Below are 26635 nucleotides of genomic sequence, written 5' to 3'. Positions count from 1 at the left end.
TACTATGTGTTAGCAAGCGCTAGGCAAGCGCGATCCTGGTGAGCTTTTGGTTACGACTGAAATGTGTATGGCAAACAGCAGCTGAGCTTTTAATACTGTTGATAAACACAATCTGACTAATGTGTCAGTGTAATTTAAAATATTGCAAGTATGTGAAGGGGCAGGTGAATTTTAGGCAAGGCCTAAGGATTAGTCAAAAATGACTTATTTTAGATTAGAAAGCCTAGGAGATTTAGGCATAATTAGAAAAAAGAAAAATTGACAGAGTAAAAAATATGAATTAGAATACTAAACTTCTGAAATTTTACCTGGCGTATAGAGGATATAGGTTATTGGTGGTGGTAGCTTGCTTTTTTTTGGTCTTGAACTGGATGTTGTGTGGTCTGCACTAATATCTTCAGATGCTGTTTTAAAAGGTAAAGATTGATAGACATAAGCATTTTAAGTCTTGAAAAATTACTAAAGGGAATGCGTGTGCTATAATTGCAAGTTTGCTCTTCCCATTCTTCCTCATGCCTACTACTTTTTTGTGATTGCATTGTTGATTATTGGCTGTATTCAGGAATACATGATGTAATTTATTCCTGAACATTTACTTTGCAAGACCATGTAGTTCATGTTCTCATGTTTGCTCTTTTGCTTTAGTATTGCTCTTTGGTAACTATTTTAAAATGCACAGTAGTCTGAAAAATAATGTTTTGTGAATATTTACGTTGTTTAATATATATCTTTTTTTCAGAATCAAGATTGGAAGGCTGGCTATCACTGCCTGTTAGAAACAACACTAAAAAATTTGGATGGGTTAAGAAGGTAAGAAAACCAGGTTTATGGTCTTGTTTCAGGTGTAGTCTGGATTTTAAACTTACTGCAGGTTTTCAACACTTCAGTTTTTCTTTGGTTCTCTCATTACTTGAATGTATAAAATGTGTTAGCTAGTGTAGCTATGTCTGAGAGCTATGGCTTCTTTGTCCAGCCAGAGGTGAGAACAGCCATTCATGATCTTCAAATATTTGTACATTCAGCCATGAGCATTCCCAGCAGAATTACAGAGCTGGAATTCAGCAGAGTCTGGAAGCAGATGCCCTTGACAAATTCTCTGTTTGGCAGATAAAACTAACAACTACTCATCTGCCTTGTGCAGCCTTTGCTTGTTTACTGCTTTTCAGTAGCCTCTTTGGTGGCTCTTGGTCCAAAAACTAACTACACAGTTTCATACCCGTTCACTTACTGCTCAGTCCCACTGTTCGTTCTGGACAAAATTCTGGAAATAGGAGGTCCTCTAGGTAACTAGCTTTTTTATGAAAATTGCTAGCAGTGCTGGTAGGTATAACAGTGATCTTCATGAGTATGATGCCTATTAGTTGTGAACTTCACGTGTAAAATAGGCATCATAACATGGCAGTTACTCTCACTACTACTCTACGTAAAATAGAAATTCAAAGCTTTTATCTTACTTTCTTCCAGACTTCCATTTTTATCTCTTTGTAGGTACTTAAATCTGTTTAAATAGCAATTAATCAGATAATAGAAATTGATTTATCAGATAATCGGAATTTAGTTGGTTGTGTAACAAATTTATTGGTAAATCATGGACTTGGAATACAGAACTACTGTTGTCCACTTAGCTACCATTTAATAAAATTGTAGAAAAATAGTGCTGTGACATCTGTGGTAATTGCTGTGACATCCTTGACATCTGTGATGAGCTTGATTAAAATATATATTTCATCCTTTTCTGTCTCTTAACAGTATGTAATTGTAAGCAGTAAGAAGATCCTGTTCTACGACAGCGAACAAGATAAAGAGCAATCTAATCCCTACATGGTATTAGATATAGAGTAAGTGTTACCACGTGAGATTCCTCCTCCTGATTTGTAGGTGAACTTTGTCAGAAAAGACTTCGACAAAAGGCCTTTTTGAGGTCCAGTATGGGGGTGCCATGTCAAATGGGGCCAACTTTTGCAATCTGAACTACAGAGCTGGGAGCTGAAGTATGCATTGGAAGCAGTGGTGCAGCAGTGTGCGGTGCTCGGTGTGGTACAGGTAGCTCTGCTGAGCTCTGGTGGAACTGAAATGCTACCACTAGTTCAGCTAGACCCACCTCACATACATGTTTCAGCAAGAAACGTTAAGAAAACTAGCGGAGAGGCTACAATTTTCAGTGTTTGTACATTTTCAGTTACATGTCCTCATGGGTGGGTTCTATAGTTAATTAATCTGTTTTCTTAGTAAATACAGAATGTGGCTACTGAGGGGCTGGATCGTGTGTTAGAAAGCTACTGGCAATGGTTAAAGTCATGTGATGTTGGTTTTTCACTGCTGTCATTTCTTTTGCAAATACAGCTGGATGCTTGTGACCTCTGGTTATTTAGGGGTTTTTGAAAGTTCATGTGCAGGATGGAAAGATAGGACTTTAATCAAGTGATGAGAAATTTGTACTGACAAACTTTTATGGCCCTTAAGTCCTAATGTGGTATGTTGTATCCTAACTTAAACTGTCAATTTATCATTTTGGTAACATTAATTTTTGTCCTTATTGAAATAATTGCCTATAGCAAACTCTTCCATGTCCGACCAGTCACTCAGACGGATGTGTACAGAGCAGATTCCAAGGAGATTCCTAGGATATTCCAGGTATTCAGTAATAAATTGTTGTTTCTAGTGTAACAAAGATGGTATTTCACACATTTCCAAAAATATTTTCATAACTTTGTCTAATGAAATAGTGACTAAAAAAAGAACTTAAAAAAAATCCATTCCATTGTAATTCTTCAATCTTTCTACTTAATTACTCTGAATTTCCGTTTGCCATATAGGAGTACTAAGGTTATTTTGCTTTGATTTTAGATTCTATATGCTAATGAAGGAGAGAGCAAAAAGGAACAGGAATTTCCCGTGGAGCCCATGGGAGAGAAGTCAAATTACATTTGTCACAAAGGACATGAGTTTATACCTACTCTTTATCACTTCCCAACCAATTGTGAAGCTTGTATGAAGCCACTGTGGCATATGTTTAAACCTCCTCCTGCTCTAGAATGTCGCCGTTGCCATATCAAATGTCACAAAGATCACATGGATAAAAAAGAAGAGATTATAGCACCTTGCAAAGGTAAATAGCAAGTATTTAAATATGCATGTAGTCGCTGGAGTCACAAGGCATTCTAGTAGATGGGAGGATTCTAGTAATAGTCTGACACAAATTAAACATAAACAGGTAGGTTTTTCTTTTATTAGTATGTAGTTGTCAGAACCTCTCTAAGGGTGTCTACACGAGGATCAGCTCACCGCTGTCAGTTAATGACCCGTGGCCCATATATATCCATACCTGTCGTGTTGTCAGCTGCTCACGCAGTAAAGCCTGGTAGTTGGAAGACAGCTCGCAATGTGTGTTGTCCCGCCTTGCTATGAGAAACGATAGTGTTGGTGTGTGATGAAATAGCTTATGTGCAGTGAAGTTTACTCCTTGTGACTCAGGTTACGTAGTTTCTTGGGCTCAGGCACACCTCTTTGTGTTCCCCTTCCTTGTTTTTTCCCCGTGTGAGCATGTATCTTCCGTAGTACTAACTTGTTACCCTCTAAGTGCGAGGAGGAGGCACTGCCAGCAGCCAGGAAAGTTCAAGTTTGTCAAAATCTGGTTCACTTTGCTTTTGATTTCTCGGCTGATTTCCCTTTGTGTTGACTGTGAAAGTATGGTAATCTGACAACTATTTTTTCATGGGGAGGGGACATGTTTAGAATAATAATATTAATTTTTATCTTAAAAATTCTTATTACAGTGTACTATGATATTTCAACGGCAAAGAATCTACTACTGTTAGCTAATTCTACGGAAGAACAGCAAAAATGGGTGAGCCGACTCGTGAAAAAAATACCCAAGAAGCCTCCAGCACCAGACCCCTTTGCTCGATCTTCTCCCAGAACTTCCATGAAGGTACAGCCAAACCAGTCCATCAGACGACCAAGTCGACAGCTTCCTCCAAACAAACCAAGGTGACACAAGAGCTGCTATTTAGTTTTATTGTTTTAAACACTTTACTACAATTAATGCCGTGTATTTTGATGAGGAAAATTGACCACAAATGTTGTTGACTGCTGACATGTGATCTGGCAGGCCATCTTCTGTAAAGCTCAGTTAAGTTCTAAGAAGAGCCGCTATGTTTGTCCCCTGTTTAAAAGACCTTGCGTTACCTGTTAGTTCACCCCGCCGTACTGGTAATGTACCCCATTGCTCTTATGTGTGATAGGCACAACTTGTAGCATCGTCTGTAGCCTAAATAGTTCCGGTAAACTGGCAGCTGGTTGGGAAAATGGGGTTTAACTAGGCAAGGAGGCAGTGAGAGGGGTGTGAAGATTTAAAAAAAGGAGGGAAAAAAAAAAAAAAAGAACGTTTTAACAATTTCCAAGATGGCCACTACTGCCACTACTGTACCCGATTTGAAGCTGAGCAAGGAAGTTAGGTGCTTGTGGTCCTGATGAACCTTGGAGAGAAGTAGGTGCCCTCAAAAAGCAGTCTAGAAGGCCTTAGACTAAGACTATGCATCTTTTGTTTCTTATTGCTTGGTTTTAAGGCATGTGTTTGAATTCCTGCCCAACTCTAAGTTTAGGCACCTGATTGCAAATTTGTATGTTAGTGTGTGTTTCCTCTGACCAGATGTATATATCTATGTCTGATTCCATTTACAGTTGATATTTAGGAAAAGTTGTTTTCAGGATTCATGTCCTCTAGTGTAGAAAAGGAACATACAGCATGCTCTTGGACACCTACAGTGAAAAGCTAGTTCAGATGAATGTCACTTCAGCATCTCTGCCCGTGCGGGTTCCACAGCGTGGCGCCCGTTGCTGCAGTCACAGGCACCTGTCTGAGCATCACTCAGGCTTTTTGCGGGAGAGCAGGAAGATGGGAAGTGGGGGATCACCATTTGCTCAAGTAGTTGGAACACTTACCAAAAGGTGGGAGAATTGGTTTCAATTCCTTATTCAGCCTAGAAGGACTCATGCTCATGTCTCGCGATTCCTAAAAGAACAGTCTAATCAAGTTCCTCTGATCTGGGGGAAAAAAAGTCCATACAAAAACCATTAATTTATTGCTGGATCAGTTTTAAGAAGCAAAATCCTATATTGTATTAAGGAAAGTGATAATATTCTGCAGGTAGTGCTTATGTGATGGCACAGTACAGAATTTCTGGCTTTTTTCAGTTTGCTTTTTTCACCACCCGCAGTAGCCATTGAGCTCACTGGAGAGATGACTGGGCTGGGTTTCATTTCTTGTAGCTATAGCAATAGAGAAATTGGTACTTAAGATATTTGTCTAAGATCCTTCGATAACAACAGAAAGAGACCAATGCTTCTAGACAGTGATTCATCCCATCCCAAAATAAATGCCTAAAAGAGGTAAAATGACTCATTTGCTGACAAGATTTGCCTCACTAGCTTGCTTTGTTCTGTATTGACCATAGAAGGAGCGCGGGCAGCGATGCCTAGAGAACAAGTTGATATATCTTCATTTTGGCATTGCTTAGCTTTAAATAACGAGGTATGGGATAGCAGGATAGCGTAATCCCACTGTATTTGGGATACAGTAAAATCTCGCTGTATTTGTTTGTAAATTCAGATGGTGCTATTTTATTTGATGCTCTGTTCGGCGATCAAAATTACTTCATTTTATTGGAAAAATTGTTAGCCTTGTGTTATTGTCTGGAAAGGGATAGCGGGAAAGCATAGAACTGCACCTCAGCCAACAAGAACAGCAGCAAAACAGGAAGCAGCTAATTTTATGAAATGTACATGTTGGTCTTTTCTACTGAAATTTGGGGGAAAAAATCAATATGGTGAGTGTTCTATGGAACTGAATGATTTGTGAGATAAATTTCCAGTTAATACAATATTCCTGGCTTACATGAACACTAACTGAATCTTCATATTCCATGATAGGCAAAGGAAGGAACCCACCTACCTTAATACAGTCTTTTACTTAAAAAGGTTTAGTGATAATAAATGGAATTTTGAAGTCTTTTATAGAAGCGTGACGCACATTAAATATCACACCCTCCTGTTGCAGATTGCTTGATCTGGCATTTAAGGACTGGGATTGGTCATTTGATGATGTTGATGATATTGATGGTGATGATGATGATGATGACGATGTTTTTGATTTCTGAAGAAGTATAAGGGGTAAATCTAAATAGAGAGGAATGGATTTGTTTGCCTTTGAATACAGCATGCTATGTTGGATTTTGTTTCTCAAAGCAGAGAAAATACAAGATCTCATTTTAGTATTTTAAACAGTGAAAATGAGATTCTGTTCATGATGTCGATGAATTTTTAGAGGGGTCATTTTCATTAAAACAAAGTTGTTGCCTTTGTCAGTGGTTTTACTTTTCTAATTTTAGATCTTTTTTCAAAATTCATGTCTGCCTGCCTGAAAACAAAGAATCTGCTGTTTTCAGAGTAATTGCTCATCTATAGTGCTAATACTGCTAACCTCCGCACATGGTTTTTGAAGGCTAAAAGGCAGATTGTAGCAGTTGGATGTTTAGCTGAAACAGAACTGGTATTTACAAATACTTTTCATTTTTAAGCTTTTTACATAAACGGACCGGTCTATGGCTAGCAGACATGAAATCACCGGAGTTCTGCGTTTTGCTTTCCTACCTGTGTTATGAAGTGGATTTGACTTGGCTTTCCTTTGCAGTGCCGTGCTTTTGGGGTACCTAACCACGCGTTTGAAAACTACGTAAACAAATGAGCTTTGCGGCTTTTGTGAAACGGTTTCCTTGCCTGCTTTAGAAAAGATATGGCTGTTTTATTGATCTAATTTGTCCCATGGCTCTCTTAAAATACGCAGTGTGAATGTGCTGGAAACAGCGATAACTATTTTATAGCTCTCAATCTTTAATCATTGTACATGTTGATGCAATGTTATGTCTACACAGAAAAAAACCCTTAAATGTTAAATTCCTAAAAATTCTTTTAAATGGAATGTAAGGCGTCTCAGCCTTATGGAAGAAGGGGCGATGACAGCAGCACTCGGGCTGTACCTCAGCTCAGTACTCAGTTAACTGAGACACCAGCTCCTGTAGAATTGAACTGGCTTAGTGTTTACAGTAACACGCATTACGTTAATTAAATATACTGCATCTTTATGTATCAAAAGCATACAAATTACTAAGCTTTTAGAAGTGACTATTACATTGTGCATATTGTACTTTACCCTCATATATTGCAAGGGGGTTCGATTGGTTTGGGATCATAACGCGTAAGGATGTGCTATACTTAAGTAAGGATGCTGCTGAATGCCGAGGAATGACGTTTCTCCCAACTATGCTTGAGCCCATCTTAGGTGAAGGCTTTGAGCAAGTATATTTTTGTCAGATTTACATTTGTTGCATTTACTGACCAAACTTCTTGCTTCTTTTCCAGCTAACTGCTTTCCGTGAATGCAGACACAATTCAAGGTGATAATTTTCTTCCCGTTACAGCAAGACTGAAACATATCCCAAAATATATTAAAAATATATATTTTCCTGAGAGATTGTGCTATATATATCAGAGGTTTACATTTTTGCTGCAATATAAATTACTAATCTCTGAGGGTTTTCCTGTATTCTCCTGCGTGACTGATCAAATGAGGAATGGTTGGTAAATAGTAAAAGGATATGTTAGGTAACCTTTTAAACTCTGTTCCACAAAAGCTTTCTTGGCGAGACACACACACACTACATTTCATAAAAGGATCGAGAGGAATGAGTATTAAAATGGAAGAAACTGACTTTTCAGCTTTCATAAAGATGCCACCAGCATGTCTGCAAGAAGAGGAGGAGGAAGATCCACCATAGTGATATAGACTGCATCTGTAAGAAGTGACCATTATACTGTGTATATATATTGTACTGTAATACTGCAAGAGGGTTTTAAAAATCTTTCCACTTTATTTTTTTATGCTTATTAATCAGATACCGTTACTTATTGCAGTTGCAACTATGCACTTGTATAAAGCCATAATGTTGAAGTTTATATCATTCATACACGTCTATCAAAAGCTGCATGTCAGTGTCAGCAGCTAGTATCAGTTTGAAGTATGTACTAGTTTCAGCTACGTCATCATGGGCAGTCCTCTTTTACCTGTCTAATTGCCTTAATTTAATTTTTTTTCAAGTTTTTTTTTGCCCATTCTCTCTATTTAAGGAAAAAAGAAGGTTTACCAGCTCTTAGGATGCAATTTTGCTTTGTGGCAGAAAAAAAAATAGTGCACTATTTTTACACCTAGTAAGTATATCAATGTCAGCCTATTTTGAATGTATATCGACTGGTTTTAAGGGTGGAGAAGTGTTGGTTACAGAAACAACGTCGGAACCCATTGGAATTACTAGACCATTTGCTTGTACATGTAACTGCTCGTCCAGCCCTTTTTACAAACCTCAATATTAGTTATTGACTTGTATTAACCCTCATTAAGTGCTATGAAACTTCGTTTTGCCTTGTTTTTGCATATTCTCCTAGATGTGTTTTTTATTTCTGGGAAGAAAAAAAAAAAAAAAAAGAATCTGTGACTCTTTTTACATTTCACAACACAATATCCAAGGACTGTCACAAACGTTAAGAAAATTAAACATACTGTAGATGTATTTTAAAATTTTAAATCTGGTTCTCTAGCACATAGCTGTAGGCATAGATAAATATCTCAGTAGTGTGTTTTGAGAACTGATAGCTGGGAAGAAAGGGCCTCAGAGGCACTTAATCTGACTTTTTTTTAAACTTGGAATTGTACAAAAAATATAATTTATGTGGGCTCATTCATGATGTGTTCATAATTATCCCAGAAAATGCATGTTTTATACAACTACAGTATGCGATGTTAAACATATTGACAGTAAAAAATGTAGTCTCCTATTTGGTCTCTTTATATATATAAATATATATATATATTTAAAATATATATATATAAAAAATATTGTGTGGGAGTGCAGTAATTTAAAATATGATCTAACACTTCAATGAAGGAGGACATTTCACTTTAAAATTTTGTTTGTTTGTTTTTGTTTTTTAAAGAGTGTTGAAATGTTTGGAAGGATAGGACCATGATTTATTTAACACTATCATGAAAGGTGGACTTGGAAACACTGAAATACTGAAAATGAATGAATATATTGACATTTTGTAACCTCTACTACAGTTCAGCTTAACAGAGCCAGAATGTATTCAGTCTTCTATTTATGCACTCGCAAAGTAAAATGTTGTTTGTGAGTTCTTAAATTCGAAACAAAAACTCTCATATCGTTTCTGTGAGGTATTATAACCCGGCGCACAGCTACAGTGTTTTTTTTCCCTGCTTGTTTTGATTTACAGAAGTACGGTATATTTTTAGGTAATGCAGATTTGCATAAGAGTACAACATTAAAAATGTATACAGTAAAACTGTTTCCATTCACTGAATGCATAAATATTTTATATATATATAAAAAAAATGTTACATTGTGGGAAGTTCTATCCTTTTCAGAATTGGAGAATATTATATATATATTTTTAAATAAACTATTTGAGTAAGGTAAAATAGTTCCTGAACTTGAGAAGCTGGTAATTAATTGAAATATTTAAATACGTAGGCAACTACTGCGGCAGATATGGGAAAGGCAAGGGTTGCTCAGGAGGAAGCCGAGCGAAGGCTGCGTGCGGAGGAAGGGCAGACTGCGAGGGAGCCATTCTGGCAGGCCATCAGTGCTGGGGCTGGACCTGGTGCGCTCCCTCTCCTCGGCTTGTCCTCGTTTACTGGGAATGCCTGGGGCCCTGGTAAGCCTGACATTTTAGGAAAGGTACTGTATTATAGTATTTACTAGCCACAGTTGATACATTCGATACTTGCAGAAATAGTTATTAGCTATGCGTACAGCAGGCCGTGTTGAGACGCTATTGTAGAACGATATGGGCTGGCAGGGAGCACTGGAGGTCCTCTGGTCTGACCTCTACCTCAAAGCAGGGCCAACTTGGCATGGGTTCCTCAAGGCTCTTGAGGTTTCAGTGCTTCTAGAGATGGAAGTGTCAGTTCTCCTTCATGCAGTTCGTCCCAAAAGAAAGGAACGGTGTGGGCTGTGTTGAGCTGTAACGTGGAGATCGTTTGGCCAATGGTATGATGTGCAGAAGCCTTGTTTTGTACCCAGGACGCAAAAGGCAAAGCTGCCCTTCTCACTTGTCCTGCTGCTGGAGACAGACCTTCCATCTTCTGATCTGTGAATGCAAAGAACTCTCAAATGTTTTTTCCGGGAGATTGTGGTGTTTCCTTATGGTCCAGTGGTAACCTTTTAAAATTTTTTAAAGAAGAGCATATTCCTGAACTAAGGAATAGTTGTCTGAAAGTCACTGATGTTTAAACACTTCTTTTTGTAACAGGGCTGTCCCAGCAAACAGGACGTTGTTATGGCCTGGGTGACTTTATCTATAGAAATTCTCTCATTGCAAGTCCTTTTGTTTGGCAAAAGTAAACAAATAGCATAGCCAAGCTGCAAATTAACCTCATGGAAGAATCGGGGGTCAGACCTGGAGCCAGAAGCTTCTTTACACTTGTAAGGAAGTTGCTCTTTGGTTCCTGTCCAAGAGCTCACCAGTACGGAAGCTGGATAGGAAGACCCCATCGGAGTTAACGTGTCAGATGTCACAAAGACCTTTCTGAAAGGAGATTTCCACTTCTGTCCTAGTTGCGTGCTGCAGTTTCCTACTTCTAGTGGTTCCTGCCAGAGCTCAGCCCCTCTCAGCGCTGCCAGCGATCCAGCACCAAGTCTCACGCTGAAGGAAACACCGTGGTTCTTGTGCATGGCTGATGCTGTAACCAAAACGTGCCATGGACCATAGTACCACCTAGGACTTGGAAATGTCCAAGAAGCTGAAGGATCTTGGCAGTCAGTGACAGTGGCCAAATTGAAAACATCACTGAAGTTTCACTGCATGTGACTAAGTATCTTGCTACCTCTGATGAAGACTCTGAACCTCCTACATTTTGGACAGGCGTTCAGTGGCGCGCTCAAGTCTCCAAGGCCAGGAAGGCAGCCACTAGAGATGATGTGCTTTCTCTCTTTAGTCAGGCAACATCAGATGATCATTAGAATACTGAGCATTTATGTTTATAATCTTACAATTTATGAGTTTCCCATCTAGCTTTCAGAGAGTTATCCTTGGAAGAGGATTTATATTTTTTGGTCTCAAGTGCCTTCACCCATCCTGTGCTTGTAAGGTCATATTTTGGATGCTGCTGCGAAAAGGGGGAACTTGTATGAAAATAAACTTCTTACTGCATAGTTCTTACAGACCCTCACCACCTCCTTATTCTGTTTCTAAGGCAGGAGAACATAATGGTCCAGTTCAGGGATCGGGAGTATTTCAGTCTCCTCCGTATTCCTGGATAGTTTTCCTCGGCATTCATGTTAAAATAGTGGTTCATTTGTTTTTTCGGTGGACTACAGTAGATCTTCAGAATATTTTGTGGACTGCCATATGTGCACATACTACGCTTTAGGTTGAAAACAATATCTGTTATATGACAATTGTATAAGCCAGGTAAGGGATTATCAGCATCCCACGGATCATGGGGTTTTGCCTGCTGCTTTGAAGTATCCCTCATGAGAGTGGGAAGGAGCTGTATTTTGATCTCTGTAAAAGATGTTGATGGAGCAGTTCTGAAATTAATTCATGTTCTGTGTTGAAGTTGCCTGTAAAGTGGACAATGATGTACTAAGACATGCTCATCTGAGAAATGAGACATCATTGTATGTCGCAGAAAAGAACACTGCGTCTAAACACATCAAATCTAGTTGTCCCCAGAAACTACTGCAACGAGTGGAAAAGCTCACCGTAAAACCATTGCTCCAAGAAGTGGAGACTCGGAGGAACTGTAATTTATTAGCACAGGGATGCCAATTACCAGGCCTTGTTATGAATATCGGGGTTGTGAATCTTTGCCCCTTTGCAGGCAGGAGACATTGTTTTCTGAGAAAGTCAAGTGACTCCCTGATACTTGCTATTGCAAGTGTGCAGCTAGATTTGACCACTGCTGCTTTTGCTCCAGCCATTTTACAGAAGCTCCGGGATTAAAGGGATCTTTCAAAATGAAAGTCACGGGCAAAGGTACCAAAATGACAAAGTTACAAGTGTATGTAGTCCTGCATACCTGAAAGAAATCTGGAAAGAAAGGGCAGAGAGCGAGGCGGCTGCAAGTCCCTGCAGCCCTTTCTCGGGTTGCTTGGAGGAGCTGTGTAGAAACGTTTTCACAGCCAAGGCGGCTGCATGCGTTGCTTCACTTGGATCACCCCATTTTGAGGTCTAGGTCTTCGACATCTGTTCGGAGATGTGAGCCCCCTTGTAGGTATAGTCTTATGTCCCAGTGCAGCTCTTGGGTCATCCAGTTCTTCTTGTCACTTGTCATTACCCTTGCTAGCACTTGGGGATCTTTATTTGCCCAAGGATGCTGTTGCACCACTTGGTACACGTGGCCACCCAACAGGAAGTACGTCAGGCTTGCGGGATCATTGCCGAGCCTCCTCTTTTCCTTTGGATTCCCAACTGCTTAGACTTAAGGCACTAAATTGGCACTAATCAGGCACCGACCTTGGTGTACTGGGGGCCAACTGAGATTCAGTTGGATCTGTGTCACCGCTTGTCCGCTCTGGGGTGATGTTGAGTTTGATGAATACAATAAGGGAGCTCCCCTGTGTGCGTCCTGTACCAGTGAGAGCTACGGCGATGGGAGTTTTATTACTGGGAAGGTGGGCATACGTGCAAGCTTAAAACAAATACCACCAATGAGAGAGGAAAATATCTTTGACGACTCCTCATGGAGGAGTCGTGCTGATGGTGCATTTCAGGAAAAAATAATTTAAAATCCTTCAAGTCACTGTCTTGGAAGTCAGCTCAGTGTAATCTGTGTATAGTCCATTGCTCAAAGGTGAAAGAATTTATTTACAGTAATTGGGTAACTTAAAGTATGCTTTACACAAACTCAATTTGTGCTTCATTAGATTCCCGACTGCCTGATTTACGTGGCTGAGGGGACAGTGAGGCATAGGAAACGTGTTCTTCCATTTACGCTTTTCGTACAGTTTGAGACCGGTCAGCGCCTTGGTACGGGCTGGCCAAAGCCCCCAAATTCAAACGCAGAAGCCACGTACATCCCAGAGCAGGCATCCGCACAGATGACTTGTAATTACAGTAAGGTGGTAAGTAGAATTTGTTTTCATCATGGAGCCGTGTTACTATTCAATTTGAATCATAATCGCTATCAGCTGGCTTCTCTTGTCACATTTTAGGCTGGCGCAGGTTCTCTCCTTTAGCTTCCAGAATCTTGACAGATAAACCAAGGCGTCTGCCCTCTTAAAGCTGCTTTCCTGTGAGTGGGTAATTCCACATAATTTACGGGAGTATTTGTTCAGGCTACTGACAATTTAAGACAGTTGTAATGAGGCGAAATAACAAAACGGGGCATGAAAAAAATTATGACAAATATTTAAGTTGTCCTTAAGGTATCCCCAATTAAATTTCATCAAGTGTATCACGTAGTGTAAAAAACCTCTTGTTTTAGCCCCAGTCCAAAGACGATTTTTTCCAAGGCAGTGACGGTGCTTGCCCCAAACCACTTCCAAGGGGGAATGGAACAATTGATACCTTTAGCTTGAAGGTGTCTTGATCTTGCCATCGGGCAGGAAACACCTGAGGTCCATCAGGACTCGGGTCTGTGAGACTGACAAGGTCTTGCGGTTGGACCCATCACCAGCAATGAGCTGGCAGGTCCTTACCCTGATGTTTATTGTGGCTGCCAGACACCTATTTGACGCCAAGATCCATCCTCTCTGAGAGCTCTTAAGTATCTTGGAGAACTCTTGCTCAAAATCAAGCAAATTAAATTCAGTACACACCAAGAATTTAGTAACATCCTATTTTAAGGGTTTTTTTCAGCTTCCTCGCATTCCAAACTGGGACATCCTTTGACCTTTATTAGCGATGAAGGCAACGTTTCATGCTCTGCTTCGTACATAAATACCACTCTCAAGTATCAAAGAATCTGGAAGGGAATAGAATAAACCAGCCTGGAAAGAATTAGCAGGGAAATAATCGTTAATTCACCATCATAGAAAATACATGGCTGGGAAACTACCTCATTTGAGTTGATCTCCACATCTGTGTAGCTTTTCTTCTTGTGGGCTCTGAGATGTTATTTCTTTTTTTTTTTTTTTCCCCCCACCCCGCTGTATTGCGTATGTCCTTCAATGGATAATGATGGTTTGGTGGGGGAAGAGTAATTTTACCTCATTTAAAGGAGTGAACGAAGGCCTCCTACAAGTTCTAAGCTCTTTGGGACCTTTGGGCTAATTGTGAATGACTTTCTCCAAAGAGTCAAAGCGCTTTAAAACCCGGCTTTGAGCTCTAGCGGTTGAGGGAACTTCCCCCCTGGCTCCTTGCTCCCCTGTTTCACTAGAGCGGACCAGCTGGGTTAGGGAGAAGCTTCGTGCCCAGCGGACGAGGACAGGCAGCTCTGAGCAGTCCAAGCGATAAAATCTTTTGCTGGGTTGGAGCACACGAAGGCACACGTCTGCGTCTGCGTAGTTGTGCTCTGCACAAAACTCAAAGGGTTATGGAGACCCGTAGGGTGGGGGAGGCGGTGGGTCTGCATTTGCGTACGACTTTCCTGTTCACTGGGGGCAGTTCAGAAACAGGCTTTTGGGAAAGAAAAGTAAACTAGACGCATCTTCCACTTCCCACATCCTCACTTCCAGACCTGCCACCTGCTGTCTCTGGAATCGTGTCCCCATTGTGGGGGAGATAGCACGTCTCATGATAAATGTTGCCTCTTCCGTACTGTTAAACTGAGCTCTGGCCAGGTGCAGCTTGTAGCTTATCTGTTACCAAACGCACAGTCCATCGTCTCCCTAGCTGGAGAGGTTTGGGGTTATTCAGATCTTGTCTTTTTGCAGCCAAGAAAACTCATACTTTTTGAAAGCCCCGACAGGATCCGCGCTTTATCATCCAGGACAGGAGGGGCTGTTTGGCTGTTTTGCCCCATGAGCTTGCTGTGAGCTGGTGCAGTTAGACACTGTGTGTAATTCCGCACGTCTAGAGGATCGGTGAACAGAGGCGTGTTACTTCCAGCCCTGGGGAGAAAAGTTTTTCCCTGGTTTACGCACACGGCAACAAATCCAAGATGCAACAATTCCAAGATGCTCTCCCTGCCACCTTTGCTCCTCTGCCGTGTTCCGCCGCAGACAGCTTGCTCATCTCCGTCCTAGTACGGCCGAATGACACGTTTAACAGGATTTGTCCTCCCCAGCTGTCCTGTCTGAAGCCATCGCCTTTAATCCAGCTGCTGAGAAGATTATGGGTTACCTGCTGGAAAACAACAGGGTCTGCGCTTCCACGGGGCTTGCCCAGGACTTGACCATGCTTCTGCCTTACAAAAGTGAAATAAATTATTCAGGGGGGGAGGGCGAGAAAGTGTGTAAAATTATTTACTGCTAGTGATTTGTTCCCTATCTCCTGCAGCTTGAATGAGAACTCACGGTCCAGCTTTCCAAGTCCACAAAATTACTTTACCTTAAGCATAAGCTTGTGAATTGTCCAGTTTTGTTTCTTTTCCTCAGTCTTTTTTTTTTTCCACAAGTTTCTAATATGATTTATTTTAAGTATATTAAGTAGCCTGTAAAAAACTTCTTACATGCATTTTATGATGGAAAAAAAAAAACTTGATCCGCAAACGGTGTCTTCATTTTACTACAGCATCGCTTAGGACTATGGAAGATGTCCATAACAGACAGGGTTTGGACTCTATACAAATCTTTATCGAGAGGAGGCTTTAATTAAAAAAACGAGATGAGAAGGGTGTTTTTTTCATTTAAGATGCTGGAGGTCTTTAGCATTTTACAGGTTAATATACAGCCTGACGCTTCAAAAATTGAGGTGAAAGCTGCCCATTAATGACCTGTAATGAGTATTTCATTTCCTCTCCATAGACGGAAACAGAATAAAAAAATGAAACGTAAGGAAAATTAGCATTAAGAATGACATTAATCAGTCATGAAGAACAGCATTTATTAAAATGACCTGAAAAATGCATCACCTGCCACCATTTAGACCACTTCAGGTACTTTACACAGCTCTACTAACATCAGTAACAGGATGTTCACAGTTACTCTCAACCAACACAGCAACATTTACATATTTTATTGGAGCAGTAAAAATTCCTCATCTTTGGACTTGCTCTCAATAATGTGAGATACATGAAATCGTATGTCCCCAGACATACCTCTTCCCACCGCCCCTCCCTGCTCTAAAATAAGTGTTTACAAAGCGGCTGTTTTCTGGTGGTCCCGCTCTGGTGGTTCCGCTCTGACCGCTGAGCGTGCGCTGGCCGCAACATCTGCTTTTGCAGAGCCCGCTCTTCCACAAGAATCCAATGATTTGGCATCTTGCAAGGAAAACCTGCCTCAAATCTAGTCCATGCGGTCTTCCCATAGTGTTCAAGGGTGTCAGGATGGAGGGTGCCTTGGTTTTGACATGCCAATCAGCGGTAATACTGTCAGAACTCATTTGAAACAGCGTTTCTTTTCATTTTGGAGAACGTGATGAGAAATGAAGGCAAGCTCTATGATGACTTCTGTAACTTTTGGTTGGAAAGGCTTTACTTCCAAAAGCAAAATCCCCTGTTAATAGTTCTCAATAATATCCTTTTCCCTTTTTTAATATACCCACTACAAATTGATTAGAATCTCGAAAGTAAAAACTGAAGTCTTTACGTTCTTCAGCACGCTTAGCACAGACGGGCTAAACACTGACAAAGCACAGCACAGTGTCACCAGGACCCGAGACCCACCTGAGACGAGTCTGCTGCGACGCAGGGTCACCCTCAGTGTGGAGTCACTGGGGGCTCTGGGTATCAGTTCAGGAACTTCTGCTCCAACACAGTTTTTAACTCTGTCCGTCAAAGTTCCATTAATTTCTATACATTCTAGTCTCTGCTGTTGCCAAAGCAGTGTGTGCGGTGAATGAGAGCTCAGGTTGAAAAAGAAGAATTCATGGTTGAGTTTTTGCTCTTCCCCTGTTAAAAACCGGGTGTGCTGAGGGAAGTGACGGTGGGTACCCTGTATCAGCTGTATAAATTGTGCTACTTAAGTGTTGCATGTAAGCGCTACAATCCCAACTGGATTTGTGACTTAGTAAAACAGATCTAGAACCTTATTTTGGATTGGGCCTTGACTCAGATTTTCTTCATCCTAAAATACAGATAATTAATGGCGAACTAATTGAGTTGTTTGCAAGAAGATGACAAACATCTGTTGTAGTTTTTCAAACTTGCAGCAGATGCAGAAAGATGAGTTGATACGTTGGTGCAAAATTGCTCTTGTATGATTGAAGAAAACTGCTTATATGTAACCGGAAAGTACTGAAGTGATATGAGAATATATAAACATCTAAATACGAAATACCTTGTTCATTTAGTAAAAAAAAGCCAGAGAAAACGTGGTATCAGTGAAACTTGTCTTAAATGACCAATAAAAATATGCTGCTTAAATTAAGTATCATATCAGAATTATTTCTAAGAGAAAATAAGCAAGACCGTACTAAATACGCGTAGGGCTAAATACTAGCCTACAAGAGAGCGAGCTTCCCCAACCTTGGTTCTGGTGTTTAACCTTAATTGTATCAATCAGGTTCTTTTGATGTGGTGTGCTGACAAGCATCTTCTAATCAGTCTTTTTAGTTTTCCTGTAGCGCAGGATTGTGGCTGTGACCCAAATATTGAGAATGAGCATGGTAATGAAACGGATGAGAACTAAAAGGGAAAAAAATAATCTTGTAAGCATAAATAAAAAAAAAAAATCAACTGCTGCCATTTTCAGAAGACACGTTGTTTTGTAAGCCTTCACTGGTGTACAAATAGGCGGGTTCCCATTCTGCAACTCTTTTCAGTCAATTAGTTTAAATGATCTTGTTCAGGAACCCAGAAATTCTCAAAGTAAATATAGCAGAGAAGAGCATTTAGCACTTGCGAGTGGTATCTGAAAATATTACACTACAGCACCTTTAACTCGTTTGTGACAAAACCAGGTGAATAGTACAAGTTTGAGTAGCCTCATACAAATTTCTATTTACACCTAAAATTAAACTTGGAGCTGCAGCTCACGTGTCCTTCATAGTTGCGTGCATTGTTTATAATTAAGGGATTATTCTCTACTGCCATCTGTTAAGCGTAGACTTCATGGAGACAGGAAATACTTGTATCTATCAGATTTTAATGAGAGGAAATCTGACAACTGAGAAAAAAGCATTTTTCCAGTATCTTGATTAACTTTCGGGGTTTTTTTAAACCAAAATAAGCGTAGTTTCTCTACTGTGAGACCACAATTCCGACTATATCTAACATCCATTTGGTAAATGGAATATTCACAGAAATGTACACAAAACTTTGTTTCAGAAATACGTGATATTTGACAGTTTCACAAGTGTGTACGAAACCAAGATGAACGTGCCAAAGCGTTAGAAGTGTGTTAGAAGTTAACTGGGAACATTTTCCATTAGAGCAGCACAGTTCCCAATGTTTGCTGCCGTCTCCTCCACGTTCCAAAGAGTGTCGTGCTCTGTTGTAAGAAGCAGCTTTAACCAGAGCCAGCTGGACTTTCAAGAGCCAGCTTTTTACTTTCATGGTGGTTCCCTCCCTTCCTCCTTCCCCTCAATGTACCTCTCTCGCTTCTAATCAGCGTAAGTGTGATGCTGTGGGTGAAGTGGACTCGACAACTGACCCAGACTAATTTCTACGTGTGCATTATGCCGGTTTTTTGGTGATGCCGTTAACTGCAAGGCCCCACAAACTCCTGCTCCAGCAAAGAGAAAGCAGCAAGCGCAGTGGTGAAAATGAGCGACTGAAAAGGGGACTGCCTTTCCCAGTGAAAGAGCCACTTGAACTGCTTGTAAAACTACAGCCTTATTGTGCTGCTTAAAGAAAAAATTCTGTTCATATGATGTTTCTGATGAAATACCAGTTTTGAACTAGAACAAGGAACCACCAAATAAAGTACAATGTGATTTTGTTCCTCTTACATCCACCAAGTCTTGCTTTACTGAAAAATCTGCTGCGCTCGGTAGCTCTTTCAGTTTTGTGAGGATGGTAAGAAGCTGTTAAATAAATTTGCTTTATAATGAAATCAGATGCAAATTATATATTTTAAGCCAGTTTTTTGTGTTTCTTACCAATGTACCATTCCATTTTCAGCCTGCTACAAACTTCCTGCATGTTGTGCCTAGAATTATTCATATATTAAGCTGAACTTTAAATAGCTTTATAGAAAATTTTTTTAACGCACAAACCCCACAACGAGAAAAGGAAGCACTTAATATTTGAAAAGCTATCACTCAATTCTTATAGATTTATTAAGTTGTATTTTACTAAATTTATTTATGTATTTAAATACTAAAGGATTTAATGCTTTATTCTGCTATTTTCTTAAGTTAATTTTTAGTGGTTTTGCCTTTTGAAAAAAATAATGGCTTTTGATAAACATAAGCAGGGTTGGCTGAATTTTTTCTATTTTCTTCAGGTATTTGACTGATTTGTATCCTGTGCTACTTTTTTATCAGTAACTCCTTCTCTTGCTGTGCTAAACCGCCAGGTTCATGGTTTGTTCTTCTGAGACCAGGTAGCTGCTTTTACAAAACAGCTAAAAACGGCCACGGCAGCTATTCTCTTGGAAAGACAGGCAATTCCATACCTTACTTACCTGCGCGATCATTCGTAGTCATTACAGTTGTAACTATTCTTGCTGTAAATTGAATGAATTCTGATTAGTGGAGTAGATAAAACACGTTTATACCTTCAAAAAATGATGAAATATCCGTTTTTCAATAGGGGATAATCTTGCACGAAAATATACATTGTACAGATATTCCCACTTCTAGTGCATCCGTTCTGCACTATTTTAGCTTCAGAGATGAAGCTCTCAAAGCTGAGTGACAGTGTGTTAAGGTTCTTTTTTAATGAGAAAATCACCAATATCATTAGAATTTTTATCTATTTATCTGTCTCGCTAGATTGGATGTGGTCAGAGTTTACTGCTTCTCTTTCTGTCCAGCCCCCTCCTTCAGCAGTTGATACTGAGCTACACCCACAATCGAGTTAGCATGACTGAACCATTGACAATGTTCACACACGTGCTTTTAGGCTTCTGCAAATAGGAGGAATTCAGCTTTCCTTCCCACAACAAATCTAAACATTAATTATTTCACATTTGCAGCAGACTAGAACCATTTACAAGTTTATTGACGTTGTTCAGCAAACTCCTAATTAATTATTGACCTAAAAACATTTCTTTCATAGGGAAATAGATCCAGCATCACTATGTTTTATAGTAAGAATATTTTAAACAAGTTTTGTGAATATGACAAAGGCATTTCTGACAAATAGCTGTAGAAGAACTATTCATGCAGACCACTAGATAATTAACACATGAACCGCACAAATCATCATTCTTGGTACATTCTTAAATTCTCCTCTGACGAGAAATATATTTACATGTAGTCATAGAGTTAAAGGTATTTAGCATTAAGTGTGTATTTATTTGTAGATGCCTTTTCAGAATTAGCATTGCCTGACTGTCTAACTCAAAAGTTAGCACCTTTTCATGCTGGATCACTAGCAATTTTATTAAATCCTAGAACACTGAAGTCTTCTTTGTAAAGACACTCTTGCCGTTATTTCAACTGTATCAGGTTCCCTCGACCGTGTTTGCATGTTTTCTAAGTCAAAGTGTCACTTTGACTGAGCTGGTGCCAGTGATAAAGCGTGACTTCAAGAGACTGTTTGGTATCTGAGTCTCAGAAGTCGGCACTAAGGGAAACTACATTAGGCAAGATTTTTACCTACTATGACTGAGTAAAGACCTAGTGAAAGAGGCATTAGGAGATATGGCATTAAAAGAGGAAAACTCAGTGCTTTGCACCAAGTTGCCCATAGCTTACTTGCGCAGGTATATGCAGACATACTCCAGGTCAAGGCGCTCACTTGTCCAGAATCTTTTGTCTGCCAAAGACACCGCAGCTGAGTCAGCTTACTGGCCGCACTGATGAATGTGCACAAATTCTGAAAAGCAGATAAAAAAAGAGAAAGAACTTCTACCATTGAAAGGGACCGATTTCTGAGGTACTGCCCAGAAAGAAGCTCAAAGAGCGCAACAAATGCTACTGCTGTTGGCAAATGCTTGATAGAGGCAAATACAATAAGAGGCAAAGAAATAAAAAAGCCTCTCAACCTGCTACATAAAACTGTTTATGAAAGTTAGCTAAAATGAGACTGATCTAGTCTAAACAGCAAGGTTGATTCAGACCATCTGTTACCATCATGTCTGGCAAACAAAACCATAAAAGAATGAGAAAACTGACAGGAATGTGTGGAAAATGAGTCCAATTGGTGGGAAAAAAAAATGAAGGGAACAGACTATTCACCCTGTCAACCTCTTAAAGGGGATTTTGCAAAGGCAGCAGGGAGAGGGGACCTCCACACGGGTCTCTCTGCCATGCCCAGCTTTCCCTTGCAAGTAAGGATCGATATTAGGCTTAGAAGCTTTTAGCCCCACTTGTATCATCTTTTGCATTAGCAACTCCAGTTCATCTCAATGAAATTTTAATTTTCTCTGTTCTGATGAAAAAGGCAAAGACCATCTTTAACACTCATAGGCCATTATGAGATTATATTTTTCTTGCAGAATTCTAGGACTAAAGGGAAAAAAAATCTTCTGAAATATTTAAAATTCTCTATTTCTAATGGTTTGACTGATGCACTACTCTTCTCCTCTCATGTTAAAGATTTATTAATGGGGATTAAGACATTAGGACTAAAGAGGCAATCGTTTTTCAACATCTTAAACCTTTGCTAATTTTAATTAAGGCAACACATTTAACAACCTTACCTCAGCCAATATATATTTTTTTTCCAGAGAGTCTGTTTGCCAGTGCTGTATTTTCTGGCTACTCACAGAAGTGAATTTGAAAACTGGGGTTGTTCTGAAAGCTAACTCAAATGATTAATTCTTACAAGGACAAATATAAGGAGAGATTTCACTGATAAAGATGTCCAGAAAAAAAGATATTTCATATGTGGACCTAATTTTAAATATCAGGCGGCACTCACCATGGCCAGGTCTATTATCCACTTCCGCAGTGTAAGCACGTACCATCCCCCCCAAAATCTTACATTATGTTAAGTTTCATAGTGCTGAAAATTCTAGGGTACCAAAGCTCTCGAAACTGCCTGGGGAAACAGATTTTTTAAAATATTTGGAAATAATCTTACTGAAACTTTACAACAGACTATACAATCTAGATAAAACATATTAAGCACTGGTTGAAACACTAACTGCTCCTATTTTTCACACTGTCATTGGTTGAACAGTGCCTGGAGATTCTCAAGCCCAAATCCTATTTGTAAAAAAACCCCACAATATACTGCTGTGTTCATCATAGCAAGTACAATCTGCACGGGTAGGAATGAAGGAAAAAAGATTCATCGTTTCCACCCTGCACCTCTAGCAAAGATGTAAATTAAAAATTGGTCTTACTCCTTATCAGTTGTGCGCGTTCTAAAGCCCAGCTACACTTCTTGTAGAAATTTTACCGTGATCCCAGAAATCAGCATGTGAATGTGGAATGCACGTTGATGGGTGGCTGAAAATGCTTTACAACGGTAGCATGAAACAAATGATGACATAGCTGCTATGCAAAGAACTACCAAACAAGCCACATAAACCAAAATTCCCAGATTTCAAAGGATACGTGACTGCATAGAACAAAGCTCGTTTCATGTTTCCACTGTAACGCAGAATAAACAAAAGAAGAATGACATCTGAAATACAGAAAAGATTGCTCGTCAGAGAAGGGAAAGAGACTAAATGCAATTTTAGACAAAACAAAGTAGTTCTACTGGGTGCCATGTCTACGGAAACTGGTATCTTACAGGTTTGTCTCTCAAATTTGACTGATGTCCAAAACACTGCAAGCTCCAAAATGAAACTTTTCTCAGAATCAGGAGTGTTTATAAGGTTTCTCTCCCATGTGGAGTCACTGGAGAAAGGATGAGCTTACACTGCAACTCCACTTTGTGTGTATTAATAAGATCTTTCTCCTCCATCTATTTTCATAAAATGTGTAGGAATTCAATTATTTAAGATGTTCATTCCCTCTTCCCCCAGCCCCCGCTAGAATTGATCAATGGATGCATGTCATCACAGTCGAGTACTGTATCTACAAGCCTTGAAGTGCTGAATGAGCCCTGCTTTATTTCCAACACATGGCTTAAAAAAATTACCTTGTGCAATGATGATGGGATATTCCAGGTATGTCTGCAGAGGGTAATCATAATACATCTGGTACCTCAGAAACACAAGGAAGCTGAACAGAAAGACACAAAAGAGCGTGACTGCACGAAGGGACAGGACAGCTCCTTCACAGCTTCTTTTTTACAGTTTTGGTTGTGCCAAAAGGCTCCAGATAGGCGTAGCCCCTGCTGTCAAACTGATCACACAAATATCAAGACAAAGCGCAAGCCTGATGATTCTGCAGTTTGTTTTTGTTACCCTCAAATAGAGTAAGATGTAGAAAGCTGCCCGCACTTCTTGTCAAGGTCTTTATGCCACAGTGCGAAAGGCATGATTTTATTAATTTCAACTGATGAGAAAGAAGTAAAGGCTTCCAGACCTAGAAGCTACCTTCTCTTTGCGATTGCCTTCGTACCTCTAGGATAACTCAGATTTCTTTATTTATGTTTGTAGTTCAATGTGTACATTAAGCAAGTTTTACAGCAGTAAAAAAACATTCCCCAAGCTGCCTTGACTGCATTGATGGAAGATTGCCCACTGTATCTGTCTGACAGACTCGGAGCCTGTTCTTAAGTGCACCAAAGAAAGGCAATTCTCCTTCCTGCTATTCCACAATATAGTAACTAAAAGGAATTGAACTTTTATCGCATTTTCTTTACTTTTTTCAACTTTCATGCAAATCCACGGGGTTAGACAGAAACTTCAAGGCTGCAGATTAAACAGAAAAGGACTCTTAGGGCAGAGTTTTATATAAGGAAAAATTGATGGTTTTCAGCATAGAAAGATGACATAAGGAACTGCCTCCCATGTAAGAAACTGGCTTTTACAGTATTCAGAATTTAAATGTCTGAACTTCCTAGAAGTCTCATTTCTTGCGGGGTCAAATTATACTCCTTGCCATCAGCACCACGCTTCTGTGTCACTCCTCTGCCAGGTCACTGCATTCTGACTCTGCAGAACCATCCCAGTTTGTACCAGTAGCCCCAAAGCTCTCTGCAACCAGACCCAAAGTCTTTAAGGTTGCAGGACAAATAGTCTACTAAACAAACAGACAGTCCCAAAAAATGTTTGAAAAAAGCCTCATTGTAACTCTTCCAAAATACTTTTGCCCAGAGCAGGCGCAGAACCTGCAGCACTGTGGGTACCGTGGTTAGTGGTTATCATGCAGGTGCTGAGGAGACATTTATGGATTCTCCATGCTCATCTGAAACATTACTTATAAAGCCTTTTTAATGCACACCAATGCACATGAATGGTTTTCATAGAATCATAAGACTTGTTTGGGTGGGAAGGGACATTAAAAGGTCATCTAGTCCAGGCCCCCTGCCATGAGGGACATATTCAACGAGATCAGGTTGCTCAAAGCCCCATTCAACCTGATTTTGAATGTTTCCGGGGATGAGGCATCTACCACCTCTCTGGGCAACCTCCTCCGGTGCTTCACCAAACCCATTGTAGAAAAATTCTTCCTTGTATTTAGTCTAAATCTGCCCTCTTTTAGTTTAAAAATTAAGATTTTAAAATGCTACCACCACTTTTTGGGGTAAGGGTTCTCTCTGCTGGAACCAGAGCTGAGCTCACTTTGAGGTGTATTAAGGGTAAACAGAAACAACAGGGGTTCAGTGCCATGGGGAAACGTGGGCAGCGAACGGCCACAGCGGAGACCAAGGGGATTCTGCACATCTGCGTGCAGAAAGGTGTCCATACACCCGTCTGTACAACGCCAGATCTGGGTCAACAGCTGTGTCCCCAACAGAAAGCAAGGCACAGACACTTTCAGAAACGACATCCCATTTTTGGGAGGTGATCTTTCTGGGGGAAAAAAAAAAAAGAAAAGAAGAAAAAAAGGCCTTTTTTAGCTTGATGCACGTAGCTAGCAGCCGTCTGGCTGGCTGTTCTGGCCACCTCCATCCCTCAGTTCGGCAAACCCAAGGGTCTTCATGGTATTTTCTCTCACATACATTTACATGTGCATGTACAGCGTTTCCCTATTCTCCATTCCATACAACGCTCTTCAAGGAAGATTTAATAAGGCTAGCCCATGTAAGCTTATTACAGACTGACAAATCTTTGGAGTTTGACGTGGTTTGTAATTTTCTTAAAGAATGATTATGTTTTAATTATTTGGGTGACAGAAGCCTGTCTAACTGGTACAATTACCTGCAAAACAGGGTGCACGGACCATTTAATAACCTAAATACATGGCTTAAACCCAGCAGTAGGTGTTGTCTCCAGCTACGTGGGTGGCCCGGGTTGGTTTGGGGCAAGGTAAAAAAGCCAAGTTTCCCTTTAACCAGCAGCGCGGAAACGCTTTAAAATAGGCAGTTTCTGCTCCAGAGATTTTGTACACCCGATGAAGGCAGGACGCGGCACCCGGACGTGACAGGCGAACCAAGAGTCAGCAGGCTGAGCGGAGGCCAACCCTCAGTTATAAAAAGGAGCGGTTTTAAAAGCGAAAGACAGCAAGGACTGCTCGCCGCTCCCGCCTCCAACACCCACTCAAACGCATTCTCATGAATGCGAGAGAGTCAACGAGCTGTGAAGGAAGGGATTTAATTATTAATTGCGACTGCAAAGCGCCCCTCAGCGTCCCGGGCCGCTAAGGGAACCCCTCTGAGGGAACCGCTCTGAGGCGCGGCGCTGCCGCCCCACCCCAACGGCCCCTCGCGCCGCCCCCGGCGGGGAAGGAGGGGGGGGCCGCCATGTTGTCCCCCTGTGTCCCGTCGCGCCTGTTTCCGCTGTCCCCCCTGCCGCCTTACCCGGCCAGCTCCAGGAGGAGGCTCCCTACGCTGACCCCCCGCGCCGAGCCGGCCGCCAGCACGGCCGCCAGCTGCGGCAGCTTGATCACGGCGCACACCGCCCAGGTGCTCCAGTGGGCCAGGGCCAGCAGCGTGGACGCCATCCCGCTGCGCTGCGCTGCCCACCCGCGGCAGCCCGGAACGGGGAACCGGCGGTGTGGCGTGGCGAGGTGGGGCGGGCAGCCCGGCCCCGGCCCCAGCCGTCACGGAGCGCTCACGGCGCCCGCCCTGCCCGGGGCGTGGGGCGTGGAGGCCGCCCGGCCTGTGGGGAGCGGAGAGCCGGGCCCGGCAGCGGGGAACCGCCGCTCCCCATCAGCCCTGGGCCTCGCCGGGCCTGAGCGCGGTTTGGCACGTCCGGGGAGCGCGGTGTGGCGTCCTCGGGAGGGGGAGCGCTTCTTGTCAGCCGGCTGCGGGGGACCGGGCCGGGCACCCCCCAGTCCCCGGGCTGGCGTGCGGAACGCGGCGGGGGGGCACCCGCCTTTCCCGGGTCGTCCCCGTGTCGCT

At 41.2% G+C, this 26635-nt stretch overlaps 2 protein-coding genes across 7 annotated transcripts in view; one reads left to right on the top strand and one right to left on the bottom strand.

The window, feature by feature from the left end:
- Window positions 1-8609, top strand: part of ROCK2 (Rho associated coiled-coil containing protein kinase 2) — a 100130-nt gene extending 91521 nt beyond the window's left edge. For 3 of the 5 annotated variants that reach the window (XM_074581854.1, XM_074581850.1, XM_074581852.1), the window contains 7 exons: window positions 740-810; window positions 1750-1838; window positions 2556-2634; window positions 2848-3109; window positions 3777-3990; window positions 6059-6171; window positions 7420-8609. In XM_074581854.1, the coding sequence (XP_074437955.1) occupies window positions 740-810; window positions 1750-1838; window positions 2556-2634; window positions 2848-3109; window positions 3777-3990; window positions 6059-6158 (815 nt within the window). In that variant the 3' untranslated portion in view covers window positions 6159-6171; window positions 7420-8609. The remainder of the gene's footprint in view (window positions 1-739; window positions 811-1749; window positions 1839-2555; window positions 2635-2847; window positions 3110-3776; window positions 3991-6058; window positions 6172-7419) is intronic. The other 2 variants (XM_074581853.1, XM_074581851.1) reach the window with 1 other exon arrangement.
- A 7412-nt stretch (window positions 8610-16021) lies between these two features.
- SLC66A3 (solute carrier family 66 member 3) lies at window positions 16022-26635 on the bottom strand. Of its 2 annotated transcripts, none has more exons than XM_074581860.1 (7): window positions 26093-26635; window positions 23324-23406; window positions 22792-22861; window positions 22151-22208; window positions 20983-21103; window positions 19746-19787; window positions 16022-17803 (listed from the first exon to the last, which is right to left on the bottom strand). In XM_074581860.1, the coding sequence occupies exons 1-7, from the start codon at window positions 26233-26235 to the stop codon at window positions 17715-17717; spliced, it is 606 nt and encodes a 201-aa protein (XP_074437961.1). In that variant the 5' UTR covers window positions 26236-26635; the 3' UTR covers window positions 16022-17714. The 2 variants fall into 2 exon arrangements, with proteins under 2 accessions (XP_074437961.1, XP_074437962.1); XM_074581861.1 differs by having other exon boundaries at window positions 16023-17803; window positions 19737-19787; window positions 26093-26532.

The sequence above is a fragment of the Larus michahellis genome, chromosome 3 (genome assembly GCF_964199755.1).
Source record: "Larus michahellis chromosome 3, bLarMic1.1, whole genome shotgun sequence".
NCBI classification, from domain to species: Eukaryota; Metazoa; Chordata; class Aves; order Charadriiformes; family Laridae; genus Larus; species Larus michahellis.
Note: the sequence above shows the minus strand (reverse complement) of the source record. Positions and strands in the feature narration are given on the sequence as shown.

Bases quoted from the DNA above. Each gene is read 5' to 3' on its own strand.
- SLC66A3 (XM_074581860.1), bottom strand. From the start codon at position 26,235: ATGGCGTCCACGCTGCTGGCCCTGGCCCACTGGAGCACCTGGGCGGTG. The intron at 22,862-23,323 runs GTAATTTTTTTA...TCTGTATTTCAG, and splicing joins TCCCATCATCATTGCACAAG to ATGTCATTCTTCTTTTGTTT. The intron at 19,788-20,982 runs GTAAGCTATGGG...TTCAATTTACAG, and splicing joins GTCTGCATATACCTGCGCAA to CAAGAATAGTTACAACTGTA.